Below are 15,609 nucleotides of genomic sequence, written 5' to 3' on the forward strand. Positions count from 1 at the left end.
AATTTCTTTTTTTTAAGTATCTATCTATCTATCTATCTATCTATCTATCATGTATACAGTATTCTGCCTGCATGTATGCCTGCATGCCAAAAGAGGGCACCAGATCTCATTATAGATGGCTGTGAGTCACCATGTGGGTGCTGGGAATCGAAATCAAAACCTCTGGAAGAGCAGAAGCCAGCGTTCTTTTTTTTTTTTAATATTTATTTATTTATTATGTATACAATGTTCTGTCTGTGTATATGTCTGCAGGTCAGAAGAGGGCACCAGACCTCATTACAGATGGTTGTGAGCCACCATGTGGTTGCTGGGAATTGAACTCAGGACCTTTGGAAGAGTAGGCAATGCTCTTAACCTCTGAGCCATCTCTCCATTCCTCTACTGCCAATGTCTTAGACCGTACAAGCACAGAGATAATCAATATACAGTAAATATTTACTGGTGGGATGTTTTTAAGAAAATCTTCACAATTTAGCATCACATCAATATCTGCCACTGACCCCAAGTATATTATACAACCTGCACCACAGCTAAAAGACAGACTTTTTAAAAGGCCAGGAAGACTTGGTCTTCACTTAACTTGAATTTCATTTTTGAAACTTAGTGAAAACGGAAAAAGATAAAATAAGGTTTAGTCATTTTCTCTCTTAACCATTCTATCCCACCCCATTACACCATCACTTCAGACACCTTTCTCTAAACATCTTTAGCACAAACTTTGCTTTGCTTAAAGAAACTGACCTCTTTTCTAAGAGAGAAGCACACTGGGTAAGAGGCTTAAATTTATTAAGTCACACCACAATTTCTCCTGAGTCTCCATTTCCTTTCTTCCTTCTGTTTCTCTGGTTGTGGTGGTGTCTGTGGGTTGGTGTGGATGTCGGGAGAGGGTATAGGTGATGTGTGGGTGGATGTATCTGGATGGCTGTGGGCATGTGTGTACGGTACGTGTGTGAAGGGGGCACAGCAAGCACAGAAGCTAGAAAGGGTGACAACAGATGTCTTCCTCTACTCCCTTCAGTCAGGGTCTCCCACAGAAACTGAAGCTTACCATTTCTGTGAAGTCCCGGGGTCCCACCTGTCTCTGCTTCCCAAGACTGTGTTTATCCATTTGTACGGCCATATTACCTTTTATGTGGGTGCTGAAGACTGAAACTCAGGTCCTCATGGCTACACAAGCACTCCTCCACTAAACCACCTCTTCATATCCCTCATTGACCTTTAACCCCCAACCTCCTTAAATTGAGGTGCTCCTTCTTAGGAAGAAAGTTGGATACCTCTGAAAAGCCAGGAAACAAAAAAAGAAAGAAAGAAAGGAAGGAAGGAAGGAAGGAAGGAAGGAAGGAAGGAAGGAAAGAAGGAAGGGTTTTGGTTCATGTTCCACTAGCAAAGCTGCCTGTCTTCTCACATAAGAACTCATTTCGTGATACATAACCTGTCCTTGTCCTTGCCTCACTTAGCAAAATGGGGAAAATGTATATAACATCCATTGTGAAGTTCCAATTGGCTGTATTATGTCTCAGACTGAAGGAGAGGACAAAGTTGGAAAGTGCTGGGAATATTATTTTAAAGGTATTACTTTTGTTTATATTGCATATTTAATTCTGTGACGCTATGAGTCTTTGCCTGTCTAAAACACCTGATGTCTAATAAAGATCTGAATGGCCAATAGTTAGGCAGGAGAAAGGATATGCAGAGAAAATATGTAGAAGGAGAAAAACTGGGAGAAGGGGTTTGGAGAAGGAGGAGGACATCAGTGGCAGTCACCTAGCTACATAGCAATCCAAGAAGTAAGACTGAGACTTACATAAGAGAAAAGGAAAAACCCAAAGGCAAAAGTTAGACAGGATAATTTAAGAAAAGCGAGCAGTAGCCAGGCAGCAGTGGCACACGCCTTTAATTCCAGCACTTGGGAGGCTGAGGCAGGCAGATCTCTTTTGAGTTCGAGACCAGCCTGGTCTACAGAGCAAGTTCCAGGACAGGCTCCAAAGATACACCTAAAGCTATAGAAGAAGGAGGAAGAGGAAGGAGGAAGAAAAAAAGAAAAGTAGGCAAGAAACAAGCCAAGCTAAGGCTGGATGACTACAACTAAGAATAAAACTCCACGCGTGATTCATTTGGGAGCTGGGTGACAGGTCCCCGAAGAGTCCAAAGAGGATAATAACATTATCTTATTGTAGGAAAGAGTTCAAGAGGGTCTTAGGGAAAATAGTAGGCTTCCTGTAGAATATGTGGGGTAACAAAAAAGGATGTTGCACCCAGGGCATCCTAAATGGGGCACTAGAATAAAGTTTAATATACTGCCAAGTCTGTTGACAGTATATTACTAGAACATTACTATGAAAGATACTTTTGAGTTTTCTGGGATAGTAAATGGCAAGAACCCATATATTTAAAAGTTAACTTAAAACATTTTAGTTAATTTTTTTCTGTTTTTTTTTTTAAATATTTATTTATTATGTATACAATGTTTTGTCTGTGTGTATGTCTGCAGGCCAGAAGAGGGCACCAGATCTCATTACAGATGGTTGTGAGCCACCATGTGGTTGCTGGGAATTGAACTCAGGACCTTTGGAAGAGCAGGTAATGCTCTTAACCACTGAGCCATCTCTCCAGCCCTTTTTCTGGTTTTTTGAGACAGGGTTTCTCTATAGCTTTGGAGCCTGTCCTGGAACTAGCTCTTGTAGATCAGGCTGGCCTCAAACTCACAGATCCACCTGCCTCTGCCTCCCGAGTGCTGGGATTAAAAGCGTATGCCACCACTGCCCGGCTAGTTATTAATTTTAAAAAAATCAATGACTAAGAACCAAAGAAATAGCTAATGATACCAACAAGAGGCAAGGACAGAGGACATTGTACTCCCTAGTTTCCTGAGTGATGGGAATTTTTGGTGGTGTTTTGTTTTGTCTTGTTTTGAGACAGGGTCTCACTATATAGCTCTGACTGTCCTGAACTCTCTATGTACACCAGGGTGACCTCAAACTCACAGAGATCTACCTGTCTCTGCCTTCCAACTGCTGGGGATAAAGATATGCACTACCGTGCCTTGCTCTGGATAACTGTGTGTATGTCTGTGTGTGTGTGTGTGTGTGTGTGTGTGTGTGTGTGTGTGTGTGTGTATGCACGTATTCACATTTGTATATCTGTCTGATGGAAAAAGCTTCAATAATAAATGAGATTAAGTACTTTCCCAAGTAAGAGGTACATGGTGGATAGTGGTAAATATAGATAGCTGCCTTCCAAGAAAGAGAACAATATTTGTGGGCAGAATTTTATATTCTCTAAATAAGAATAAACTGAGGCTGGGAGTAGTACATGTCTTTAATTCTAGCACTCAGGAGGCAGAGCCAGATGGATTTCTCTGAGTTTGAGGCCAGTTTTGTCTACATAGTGAGTTCCAGGTCAGCCAGAGCTACATAGTTAAGACCCTGTACCAAGAAAACATAAAATGGATAAAATATTATAAAATGTTAGCAAAATCACTCATATAAACACTGAGAGTTATTAGAAATATATTAAAAAGTGATTCATTAAGTATTCCTGACTATCACCTCTGGTGTGAATATAAAATAATGCAGTCCCTTTTTAAACAGGGTAGGACAGTTATAAACAGAATTACCATACAACTCAACAATTCCAATCCTCTAAGGTCTGCAAGAGAACACATCTATTCACAAAAACACATATGTGAGTGTTCATAGCCACATTATAAGAAACAGCAAAAAGACAAAACAACCTGATAACTGATCAGAGTTAAATATGTATGTTCAAATAATGAAAACTACTTGACATGAAAAGGAGTGCAGTGCTTACAAACATGCTGCAGAGTGAAAGACCCTAAAACCATCCTGCCAAGTGTAGGAAGCCAGGCATAAAGATGGCACATTCTATTCTTCATTTGCATGAAATATCCTGAATGGCAAAACTATAAAGGTAGAATAAAGTAACTGCTTAGGGTCAGAAAGAAAGGGTAATAAGTAAGACAGATAAAGAAAACATGATTTCTGTTACAGTGTTTAAAAATGTTATTAAATATGTGGTGATAAGCTGGGCAGTGGTGGTGCAAGCCTTTAATCCCAGCATTTGGGAGGCAGAGGTGGGTGGCTGGATTGCTGAATTTGAGGCCAACCTGGTCTACAGAGCGAGTTCCAGGACAGCCAGGGATAAACATAGAAACCCTGTCTCAAGAAACAAAAGAAGCTGACTGGCCAACAGCTGGACAGGTAGAGGTTAGGTAGGACTTGCAGACAAAAAGAACAAGCAAAGAAGAAGGGGAGAGTCTCAGAATCACAAAGAGATGTAGAAAAAAGGAGATGAATTTGCTATAGTAAGAAAAGATAACAAGGCATGTGGCAGAGTGTAGATAAGAATATGGGTCAATTTTAAAATGTAAGAGTTGGCTAGTATCAAGCCTGAGCTATTGGGTGATCATTTATAATTAATAATAAGTCTCACTGTGGTTATATGGGAACAACAGAGAAACTCCATCTATAAGCTACCCAGGTTTTATTCCCAGCACCATAAGTTACCTATATGTGACTCCAGTCCTCAAGGAGCTAATATTGAGTACCTCTTCAGGAATATGGTTCATGCCATAGGGTTTCTAGTGCTGTGCAGAGACACCATGACCATGGCAATTCTTATAAAGACAACATTTAATTGGGGTGGCTCGCTTATAGTTTCAGAGGCTCAGTCCATTATCATCATGGCAGGGACAATGGCAGTGTACAGGCAGACATGGTGCAGGAGCTGAGAGTTCTATATCTTACGGGTAACAGGAAGTCAACTGACTGTCACACTGAGTGAAGCTTGAGAAAAAGAGACCTCAAAGCCCGCCCCCACAGTGAACTTCCTCCAACAAAGTCATACCTCCTAATAGTGCCACTCTCTTTGGGGGTCATTTTCTTCCAATCTACCACAGCTCACATACATACATACACATACATACATACGCACAGGCAAAATACTCATACACATAAAAACAAAGAAAAATGTTAAAAAGCATTGGTTTTTACTACTCAAAGGATCTCAAGTGCCTACTATATACACACTTTTCTTATTTAAACACAAAATTTCATTTTTTCTAGAGATGCATGTTTTTACGTCGGGGAGAGGCATGGCCCTGAGTAGAGGTCAGAGAACAATTTACAGGAGTTGGTTCTTTCCCCTATCATGCGGGTCCCAGGCTGACTGAAACCAGGTTGCTAGGCTTGGTGGTCTTTCCCTACTGAGTCATCTTTTCAGCATCACATTTCTTTTTTAGAAATAGGGCCTCATGTAGCCCAGGCTGGTCAAAAACTTGATGAAGCTGAGGCTGGCCTTGAACTCTTAGCTCTTGAACTACTGTTTTTAATTCCTGAGTTCTGGGATCATAGACATGTGTCACCACATACCAAATTTCATTTCTTAAGCATAAAAGTCCTTTAACGGGGCTGGAGAGATGGCTCAGAGGTTAAGAGCACTGACTGCTCTCAGAGGTCCTGAGTTCAATTCCCAGTAACCACATGGTGGCTCACAACCATCTGTAATGAGATCTGGCACTATGTCCTGGAAAGTGTATATAAAATAAATAAATTTTTTTAAAAAGTCCTTTAAGGAACCACCTGTTCTATTTACTTATCTGTAGAATTTACCCTAAAGGAATAATTCTATGATTCTACTGTAAAACTACAGTTTCTAGATTTTATGTTTTAAGAAAATATCTACATACACTTCTAATTTTTTTAAATTTATTTTATAACTATTTTGTCTGCATGTGTGTTATGTCTGTGCATCAGGTATGTGCCAGATACCCACAGAGTTCAGAAGAGGACATCAGATCCCCTGGAACTGAAGTTACAGACAGTTAAGAGTCACCACAAGGGTGCTAGGAACCAAACCCAGGTCCTCTGGGAGAACAATACGTACTCTTGACCACTGAGCCATCTCACTAGCCCCAACACGTACTTTGTACTCTATAACATTTTGCTAATTCTGTCTAAGAGTTTCCAAGTATTTGCATAAAGTGGAGTACAACATTCTGACTTGATGTGTGTCATTCTAGTACAGCCTACTACTTACTACAGGGCCATATTCCTAAATTCTTACACACTGCTTTCCAGTTCTCAAGTTCTCCCACTAATGACATTTCTAGTTCCAGTGATAACCCGATGCTAGTGTGTCCCTCAACATTCAGCCCAGGTTACTTACACAAGATGCTGATCCCGGATCTTACGCAGCTGGATCAGGTCAGGTTTGATGCTATTCATTTTTTTATCTATTTCCCGGTTGTCCAAAGCTTGTTTCTTCAAGTCCTGCTCTAGACGCACTTTGCTATCATGAATCTCACCAAGACGTGATTTCAACTTATCATAATTCATCATAATTCTGTGAAGATAGGACATATTAAGGCTAAAATAACAACAAAAGCAGAAGGGTCAAGAAGCATAAGCAGGGTCCTAATATCTTGTTGGGTTTGTTGGTCTGAGAGAGGGTCTCACAAGCTACACAGGCTAGTCTTGAATTCCTGGGCTCAAGCAAACCTCCTGTCTCAACTGAGATTATAGGCACGTGTCACCATTCTCAGCTACCAGCGTAGAGCTTGACCATGACAGACATAGGCGTTGGACTATATTGGGGGGAAAGCCACCATGTCTATCCTTAGTGAGTTTGCAATTGAATGGGAATATGTTATACCGTGATCAGGACAGAAACCACATGAACACTTACACAACACCCCTAAATGGAATGAACTGAGGAAGACTTTTCTGGAAAAGGTTATGTCTAGCCTAAGTCCTACAGGATGGGTAAAAATTAAGAATTTACAGGGATAAGAGAAAACACATAAAAAGAAGAGATGCCAGTTGGTAACATTCATTACTGTGAACAGCCAGCAGTTTCACACAACATGGCTGTGCAACTTGAGGGGTATAAACAAACAAGACAGAAAGCAGTAATAAAGAAAAAGTTTTATTTCATTACTCACTTGGATATATTAAGCACACTCACCGTTCAATCTCTTTCTCATTCCCCTCTCTGCGAAATCGCTCAATATAGTCTTTACTGTGCTGTTCTTGGGTATGACACTGTTCCTCGAATATTTTAATAGTTTCATTAAATGCTTCAATTGCAGTCCTCTTCATCTGTATTTCCTACATGAGGAAAAGAAACAATGCACACTTTATAACTAGGCGGAGTGGTTCCTGACTAGAGTCCCAGCACTCAGGAGGCAAGACGTAGGAGGATCAGGAGGACAGTCTCCTCTACAAAGCAAACTTAAGGCCAGCTTTAGCTAAATGAGACTCCATTTCAAAGCACACACAAACACTTTATATTTGTATAATCTTGATCTTAAAATAAATCATGTAATTTTGATTATAATCCCTTATCAGACCAGTCATGCAGACTAGAGATGTGGCTCAGTAGAAGAGCAAGGTCTAGCAAATAAGAGGGCCTGGATTCAGTCTCTAGCATGGGGAGAGGTGGTGAGGGAAATGGAGATGATCTCAATTGTTAAGAAGCTTTTCTAGCATATACAAAGCGCTGGGCTTGATTCCTCGTACCCAGCATGGTAGCATATGGAATCCCAGCACTTAGAAGGTAGAATCCCAAGGGCCAAAAATGAAAGGTCATGGCACAGCAAGTTCAAGGCCAGTCTGGATTGTATAACACCCTATCTCAAACAATCAAAAAGAATTACGAGACCCTATATCAGGGCAAAACACCCCCTTTATTCAACCCTTCTCTATTACTGACATGTAAAACATTTCAGATTATAAAATAAATTTAAAAGAACCATTACCTGAGATACGGTTAAGAACCACAGAAGGGGCTATGAGTTGCCAAGAGACCGATGACCTTGACCACCATGACTTCAAGGGTGGTTTTACTGCGCACCAATTATTACAGTACTAATCCCTAAGAGCTAACTGGAAGAGGTACTGGACAAGTGAGGCGTTCAACTACCAACGTGCAGTCTCATTCTCAGAAGGCTGTGGAACCTATTTATTATCACTCTCATCACTAGCTGCATGCAGAATTTCCAGATTCATCACTAGTCTGATTAGAAGAAAAAAAAGCAGAGAGTATCTGCTAACATCAGATGTATAAAGATGAAACCCAAAAGCTCTACAAAACAGATTTACTAACTCCAAAGCCTCAGATAGAATGTCTCTCATACATTCTGATGACCTCAGGATAGCAAGGGTTTAAAAATAATTTTATATTTTATTATGTTTACTTATTTATTTTTGTTTGGGGTTTATTTTTTTGCTTTTTTTTTTTGTATTTTGAGACAGGGTTTCTCTGTGTAACAGTCCAGTCCTGGAATTCGCTTTGCAGACCAGGCTGGCCTCAAACTCACAGAGATCCACCTATCTCTGCCTTCCAAGCGCTGGGATTAAAGGCATGTGCTGCCACCACCCAGCTATTTATTTTTTTGTGTCTATGCCCATGTGCACAGCAAGGTGTGCACATGTCACTGTTTTTCTCCTTCCACCATGAGGGTCTGGGGATTGAACTCAGGTGATCATGCTTAGAGGCTAGACCTTTACCTGCTGAGTCATCTTACCATCCCAGGACAAGATGTTAACATACGAATCAGAATAACCCTAAAATCTTCAGAAAGGGCTTAGCTCTGGTTCAGTGTACTTCTCAGAGAAGTAATGACTGTGCACAAAATTCCAGGGAAATGGCTATCCTGAATATTTATAATTCTAGTAATTCTTTTACAGGTAGGATAGGTTTTTTACTACCTCATATTTACTGACTTCAATTAATGGTCACTAAGAACACACTACACAAGTACTACCTGATGGATAATTAAGAGGCTTTGTGAAACTGAAGCTGTCCCCGGCAACTTGGCACATTGACTTCTAAACTCTACTTAGGTTTGGCTTCATGTCACAGTAGAAGCAATCAAATGAAGATAATTAAAAAAAATATATTATAGTGGAGATTATTTAGCTATCCACCAGGAGGTAGGAAATAGACAAGAGTCCCAGGTAACCTCGGGTGCATGGGGGGGGGTGGGAGGGTCGATGGAGGGGGAGAGGGCTAGAGAGAAGGGAGTAGGGGAGGAACGGGGAAAGCTTGGTGGCCGGGGATGGGGGGGGGAGGGAGGTAGGATGAATATGGGATCAGGGAACAATATATTTCAACTAAGGGAGCCATTTTAGGGTTTACAGGAGACTTGATTATATATGGCATCCCAGGTCCAAGGAGAAATCCCCCAGATTGCTCTCTGGACAGAGGAGAGGGTGCCTGAATCGGCCGTGGCCCATGACCATACTAATGTATATTTTGCTTATCACCATAGATCCTTCGTCTGGCGAAGGACGGCTATGCAGTCGGAGGCCCACATTGGAGCACCGGATTGAGCCCCCCGAGGTCCGGAGGGGGAGCGGAAGGAGGAGGAACATGAAAGACGAAATCAGTACTGCGAGGGATGCTATCACCCACTGATACAAGGGAATGGATCTGATGAGAGTTTACCAGGGCCAGTCGGACTGGGACTGAACGAGGACGTGATCTAGCCAGATTCTCGGAATTTGGCCGGATTCTCTGACTGTGGCTGGCCCGGGGTCTTTCTGAAAAGCCATTGACTATGACACTGGGACCTGTTTCCTCTGCATATGCTGGATTTTGGGGATCCAGTCTGTTTGGACGCTCGCCTTCCTGGACCTGGAGGGAGGGGGAGGGAGCTGGAGCTTCCCACAGGGCAGGAAACCCTGACTGCCCTGGGGGACCGAGGGGAAGGAGGGGGGGAGTGGGGGGAGTGGGAGGGTGTTGGGAGGGGGGGCGGAAATGGAAACTTTTATAATTTAATAAAATTTACTAAAAAAAAATATATTATATTATGGGGAGGCATGTTGCATGCCATGATATGCATGTAGAGGTCAGAGGACAACTTGGTAAAATTGATTCTTTCCTTCCACTTTTTTATAGAGATCGGAATTCAAATGCAGGTCTCTAGGCTATTGTTGCAAGTACCTTTACCTGCTCAGTCATCTCTCTTGCCTTTAACTAATTTTGTTGTTGCCCAGGACGGCCACTAACCTGAAGTCCTGCCATAGTCTCCTATTGTTGTGATCATGGGTATAAACCTAGTAATATGTTACAATTTTATTTTTTGTTTTGTGACATGGTCTCTCATGTAGCCCAGACTGGCCTCCTCCATTTCCCTTCAAAAAAAAAAAGGCAGACCTCCCAGGTATATCAAGTGAACATGGCATAACAAGTTACAATAAGACTAGGTACAAACTTTTCTATTAAGGCTGGACAAGACAACCCAGTAGGAGGAAAAGGGTCCCAAGAGCAGGCAAAAGAATCAAAGACACATCCCCATTCCCACTGTTAGGAGCTCCACAAGAACACGAAGCTACACAACCATAACATATGCAGACGACCTAGTTCAGATCCATACAGTCTCTGTGAGCCCCTATGAGTCCTGCTTAGCTGACTCTGTGGGCCATGCTCTCCTGGCTTCCTCAAGCCCTCTGGCTCCCATGAGAGTGATCCTAGCAACGACTCCCAGGAATGGGGGTATGGAGCCTGAACTGCCCATCCTCTATAACCAGACAAGGCTGGAAAGCAGTGGGACAGGGACACCAACCCAGCCACAGAACCTCTGACCTACAATCTGTCCTGCCTCCAAGATGTGCTGCTGGTGCAATGGTGGTGCAGATCTTGTGACTGGTCCAATTTGAAGCCCTGCCATGAGAGGAAGCCCATACCTGACACTGCCTGGATGGACGGGAACAGAGGCTGAACAGCCCAGAGACCCAGGATAGAACAAAACACGGCTATCAGAAAAAATAACAAGTCAACGAAATGGTTCCTGATGATATTCTGCTATACTCCTAAAACAGTGCCTGGCCCAACCGTCGTCAGAGAGGTGTCACCAGCAACTGATGGGAGCAGATGCAGAGACCCACAGCCAAACGTTAGGGAGAGCCAGGAAAACAGCACAGAAGAGGGGGAGGAAAGTCTGATGAAGCCAAAGGGTTGGGGACACTTATTTATTTTTACCATGTGTATGCCTGGTGTCTAGACCTTAATTTCCAGTCTCAACATCTTTCACTTTGGCACTCCAGACGACTTAACTGTGATGAGCTAGTGTGCGATGGCAGAAGGGAGAAAAAGTTATTAAGACTTTTACATACTGATTCCATTAAAGTGATCAACTTATATGGATGGTAAAATAGCCATTCATTATATAAGGTTTTATAGTTAGTAAATTATAGGATTTTTCTCCCAGGGCTAGAGAGCAAAACTAGGAAACTACATATGATAAATAAGCATTTTATCAATGACCTATACCTCAAGTATTGTCTCTTTTATTTCGTGTGATTTGAAAAGAAAATGCAAAAAATAATCATTAATGGGCATAAAACATACAAAAATGTAATCTTGGACAGTATATAACAAAGGGACAGGGCATGCTGGCACAAACTTTTGATGTTAGCCTTGCACTTGAGAGGTAGAGGTACACAGATCTCTGTGAGTTCAAGGCTAATCAGGTCTACACAGTGGGTCCAGGCTATCTAAGACTATATAGTGAGACACTGACTCAAAAGAAGTGGGAGACAAGCAGGGGCAGAGATACACAACAGTAGTGTTTATAGAACATTACAAAGATTTTTTTAACCATAAATTAACCCAATTATATACATACTAGGCATAATAAAGAATACTCCACACAGGCTAAAATATAGATAATTCTTAGGTAAAAATATAATAATCTCCAAAATATATCACATTAGGCCATAAAACAAGTTTTAGTAAATTTTATCTTATTTTTTAGATTTATTTGTCTATGTACGACTGTTTTGCATGTATGTATGTATGTGCACCACATTCATGCCTGATGCCTTCATGTCAGGGGAAAGCATCAGATTTGCACAATAGTTACAAATGGTTGTGAACCAACATGTGGGTGCTACGAACCAAACCCAAATCCTTTGCAAGAACAAGTGCTCTTAAATGTTGAACCATCTCTCTAGCCCCAGATTTTATCATACACAGGCTCTCCTATGATCCGCAGTGAAAAGAAGGTAGAAATCAATCATAGAAGAAAAAACTAAAGGGCTGAAGAGATGGCTCAGAGGTTAAGAGCACTGACTGCTCTTCCAGAGATCCTGAGTTCAATTCCCAGCAACCACATGATGGCTCACAGCCATCTGTAATGAGATCTGGTGCCCTCTTCTGCCCAGCAAGCATACAGACAGACAGAACACTGTATACATAATAAATAAATAAATCTTTAAAAAAAAAATATCCAACACCAGGTTCATTCTACAAAAAAAAAAAACACTAAAAAGTAACAAATATACAGAAACTAAATAATATGCTGTTAAACAACTAATGATTCAAAAAATAAATGACAAACGCCAGCCAGGTGTGATACTGTATCCGTTAGTCCCAGAAGGCTTGTGGGGCAACAGTGGATAGATCTCTGTAAGCTCCAGGCTACCCTTGTCTACACAAAGTTCTAGGCTAACCAGGACTACATACTGAGACTTCACCTCATACAATAACAACAATAATAATGATAATAATAAATAATAATAAATGACAGGTGATATTAGAAAATGCCTTGAAATAAATGAAATCTAAGCAATCCATTAGAAAGTTTATGGGATATGACAAAAGCAGTATTTAGAGAATTTCATACATATAAACACCTATGATTAAAAGGGTAGAGAGAGAGACTGAGGGAGAAAAGGGTCAAGAGGTGTGCTGGTTTCTTTTGTTAGCTTGACACAAGGTAGGGTAATCTCAGAAAAGAAAACCTCACTGAGAAAATGCCCGCATCAAACTCGCCTGTGCTGTGGATTAAGATCATTGTTAAATAAAAGCAGACTGGCAGACAGCTGGGCAGGAATAAACTGGGGGAGCCAGCCTGATACAGAATGCTGGGAAGAGGAAGGGCAGAATCAGAGAGTTGCTGGCAAGCACAGAGAAGCAAAATGAAAATGCCATGTTAAGAAAAGGTACCAAGCCATGTAGCAAAGTATAGATAAAAATATGAGTTAATATAAGTGTAAGAGTTAGCAAGTAACAAGCTTGAGCTATTGGCCAACCATTTACAAGTAATATTCAGCCTCTGAGTCAACTACATGGGAAGATCTGGCAGTTGGAAGAGAAAGGTTCAGTCAGGAGAGAAATGTCCATCTATAGAACTATAGGAAAGTCTGTGGGTCATTTTCTGGATGAATAATTGACAAGGGCAGACCCAGCCCACTGTGAGTAGTACCACCCCTGAACAGGTGTCCTAGATTGTCAAAGAAAGCAAACTGAGCAAGCCATGGGGGGCAAGTCAGAAAGCAGCATCCTGCAGGTCTCTGCTTCGGCTCCTGCTGACTTCCCTTCAGGATGGACTACAACTGTAAGCTGAAACAATCTCTTTCTTCCCACGTTGTTTTCGGCCATGAGCTTTATCCGAGTAACAGAGAGCGAACTGACAGTGGATAAACAGGCCCTGGCAATCAGACCATGTGAGTTCTAAAGGACTCCACAAAGTTGTGTTCTGACCTGCAGAAGTGCACAGTGACACTTGGATCCTCACACATACTAATAACAAGTTACTGTAAAAAGAGGAAGTGTGCTCTCAAATCAATAATCTAATTGAATGACTTAAGGAACCAGTAAAAAAGAAAAATGCAAAACAAGAAGGAAGGAAACAATAAAGATTAGAGAAAGGCAGCGAAACAAGGAATGGTGGCACACCTGTATACCAGGACTCGACGCAGAGGCAGAAGAACAAGGATTCAGTGTCACCTGCAACTACACTGGGCTAAATGAGACAGGGTCTCAAAGAAACAGAAATAAATAAAAAAGGAAAGAAGAAAGTAAGTAAAGAGAGGTGGGAAAAGGGGGCAGGAAGGGAGGGGGAGAACTCAACCAAAAATTGTTCCTGAAAAAAAAAAAATCAACAAACTTTTTAGCCTAGAGTATATATAAAAGCTGGGCAGTGGTGGCGCACACCTTTAATCCTAGGACTTGGGAGACAGGTGGATTCCTGTGAGTTTGAGGCCAGCCTGGTCTACAGAGTGAGTTCTAGGACAGCCAAGGCTACACAGAGAAACCCTGTCTCCAAAAACATTAAAAAAAGAAAAAAGAAAAAGAAAAAAGACTCAAAGACGGGTCATTACTACAAACTCCATAAAATAAACAGGAATAAAGACTTTAAAGCAGAAAACCTTGGGCTGGAGAGAAATGGTTAACAGCATTTACTGTTCTTGACGAAGACCCGCATTTGATTCCCAGCACCCACATGATGACTCACAGCCATCCATAACTCCAGTTCCGATGGCCTCTTCTGACCTCTCTGGGCACCAGGCATACACAGGGTATACAAACAAACACGCAAGCAAAACACTCATACACATCTGATAAATTTGTCTTAAAAGGCATAAAACTGCCAGGTGGTGGTGGCATACACCTTTAATCCCAGCACTTGAGAGGCAAAGGCAGGTGGTTTTCTGTGAGTTCAAGACCAGCCTAGTCTACAGAGCAAGCTCCAGGACAGCTAGGGCTGTTATACAGAAAAACTCTGTCTTGAAAAACCAAAAGAAAAAAAAAAGAAAAAAAAACAAAATAAAAGAAAAAAAGGCATAAAACAAGCTGGGTGAGATGGCACACACCTTTAATCCCCGCAGAAGACAGATCTCTGAGTTTGAGGCCAACCTAATTTAAAGAGTGAGTTCCAGGCCAGCCAGAGCTACACAGAGAAACCCTGGGAGGAGGCTTCCTTTCCTTTCCTAGTCTTCCTTTCTTTTACTAGAAATATGATGATAATGGCTCATGTTAGATTCAAGGAGAGCATAAAACAGAAAATCCCAAGAATCATGATGAAACAGCATTGTACTGCCCATATAGACAAAAATTAACTTCTATCTCAAGAATTTGTCATTTTGTTAATTTTTATAATTTACAACTATTTATTTAGTATTACATAATTTTTAAGAAAGTTTGGAGACAGTTAGCATGTATCCCAGATAAGCTTCCAGCTGGTTACTTGAATTTCTGATCCTCCTGCTTCCAGCTCCCTAGTGCACCTCCACACCCTGCTTTCTGTGATGCAAGGATCTCACCCGATAGGCCAAGAGTGTGCACTCTACCAGTTAAGCCACATTCCGCAGCCCTGGTTAACACAGCTAGAAAATTCTACCTTTAACAACAATAACAAATAGGTATGAATGGGAGTGTCTTTGTATCACCAAAATCTCACACAGCAGTTAAGATGGGAAGACAGCAGATGATCCAGCCAACCACTGAGAGGCAAAGGCTGTCCCCACGCAATGCTCTCACCTGAGACGTCCTAGTGTACTCCTCGTACAGCCTGTCATACTCTCTGCTCTTCTCCTGATACTGCGAGTGGAACTCCTGCAGGTTCCTACCTACTGCATCAATGTTATCTTCTTTTACCAGCTGATCCTACACAGGCAGACAAAAACAAAATTAACAACGGTATTAGTTCTCACATGCTTTTCCAGGTCTATTTACATTCAAATTATATTTCAATTTCAGAAGTTACTACAAAGCACCAAAAACACTTTTGACTTCATGCGAATTTTGTTTTGTTCTGTTTCTTGAGACAGAGTCTCACTATGCAACGCAGTCTGGCCTGGA

At 41.5% G+C, this 15,609-nt stretch overlaps 1 protein-coding gene across 2 annotated transcripts in view; it reads right to left on the reverse strand.

The window, feature by feature from the left end:
- Nucleotides 1-15,609, reverse strand: part of Pik3r3 (phosphoinositide-3-kinase regulatory subunit 3) — a 76,027-nt gene that overhangs the window by 13,091 nt on the left and 47,327 nt on the right. For both annotated transcript variants that reach the window (XM_048443932.3, XM_085686459.2), the window contains exons 6-8: nucleotides 15,289-15,414; nucleotides 6,985-7,127; nucleotides 6,187-6,363 (exon numbers count right to left, since the gene is read on the reverse strand). In XM_048443932.3, the coding sequence (XP_048299889.1) occupies nucleotides 6,187-6,363; nucleotides 6,985-7,127; nucleotides 15,289-15,414 (446 nt within the window). The remainder of the gene's footprint in view (nucleotides 1-6,186; nucleotides 6,364-6,984; nucleotides 7,128-15,288; nucleotides 15,415-15,609) is intronic.

This window comes from Myodes glareolus, chromosome 3 (assembly GCF_982192425.1).
Source record: "Myodes glareolus chromosome 3, mMyoGla1.1, whole genome shotgun sequence".
In the NCBI taxonomy this organism is placed as follows: Eukaryota; Metazoa; Chordata; class Mammalia; order Rodentia; family Cricetidae; genus Myodes; species Myodes glareolus.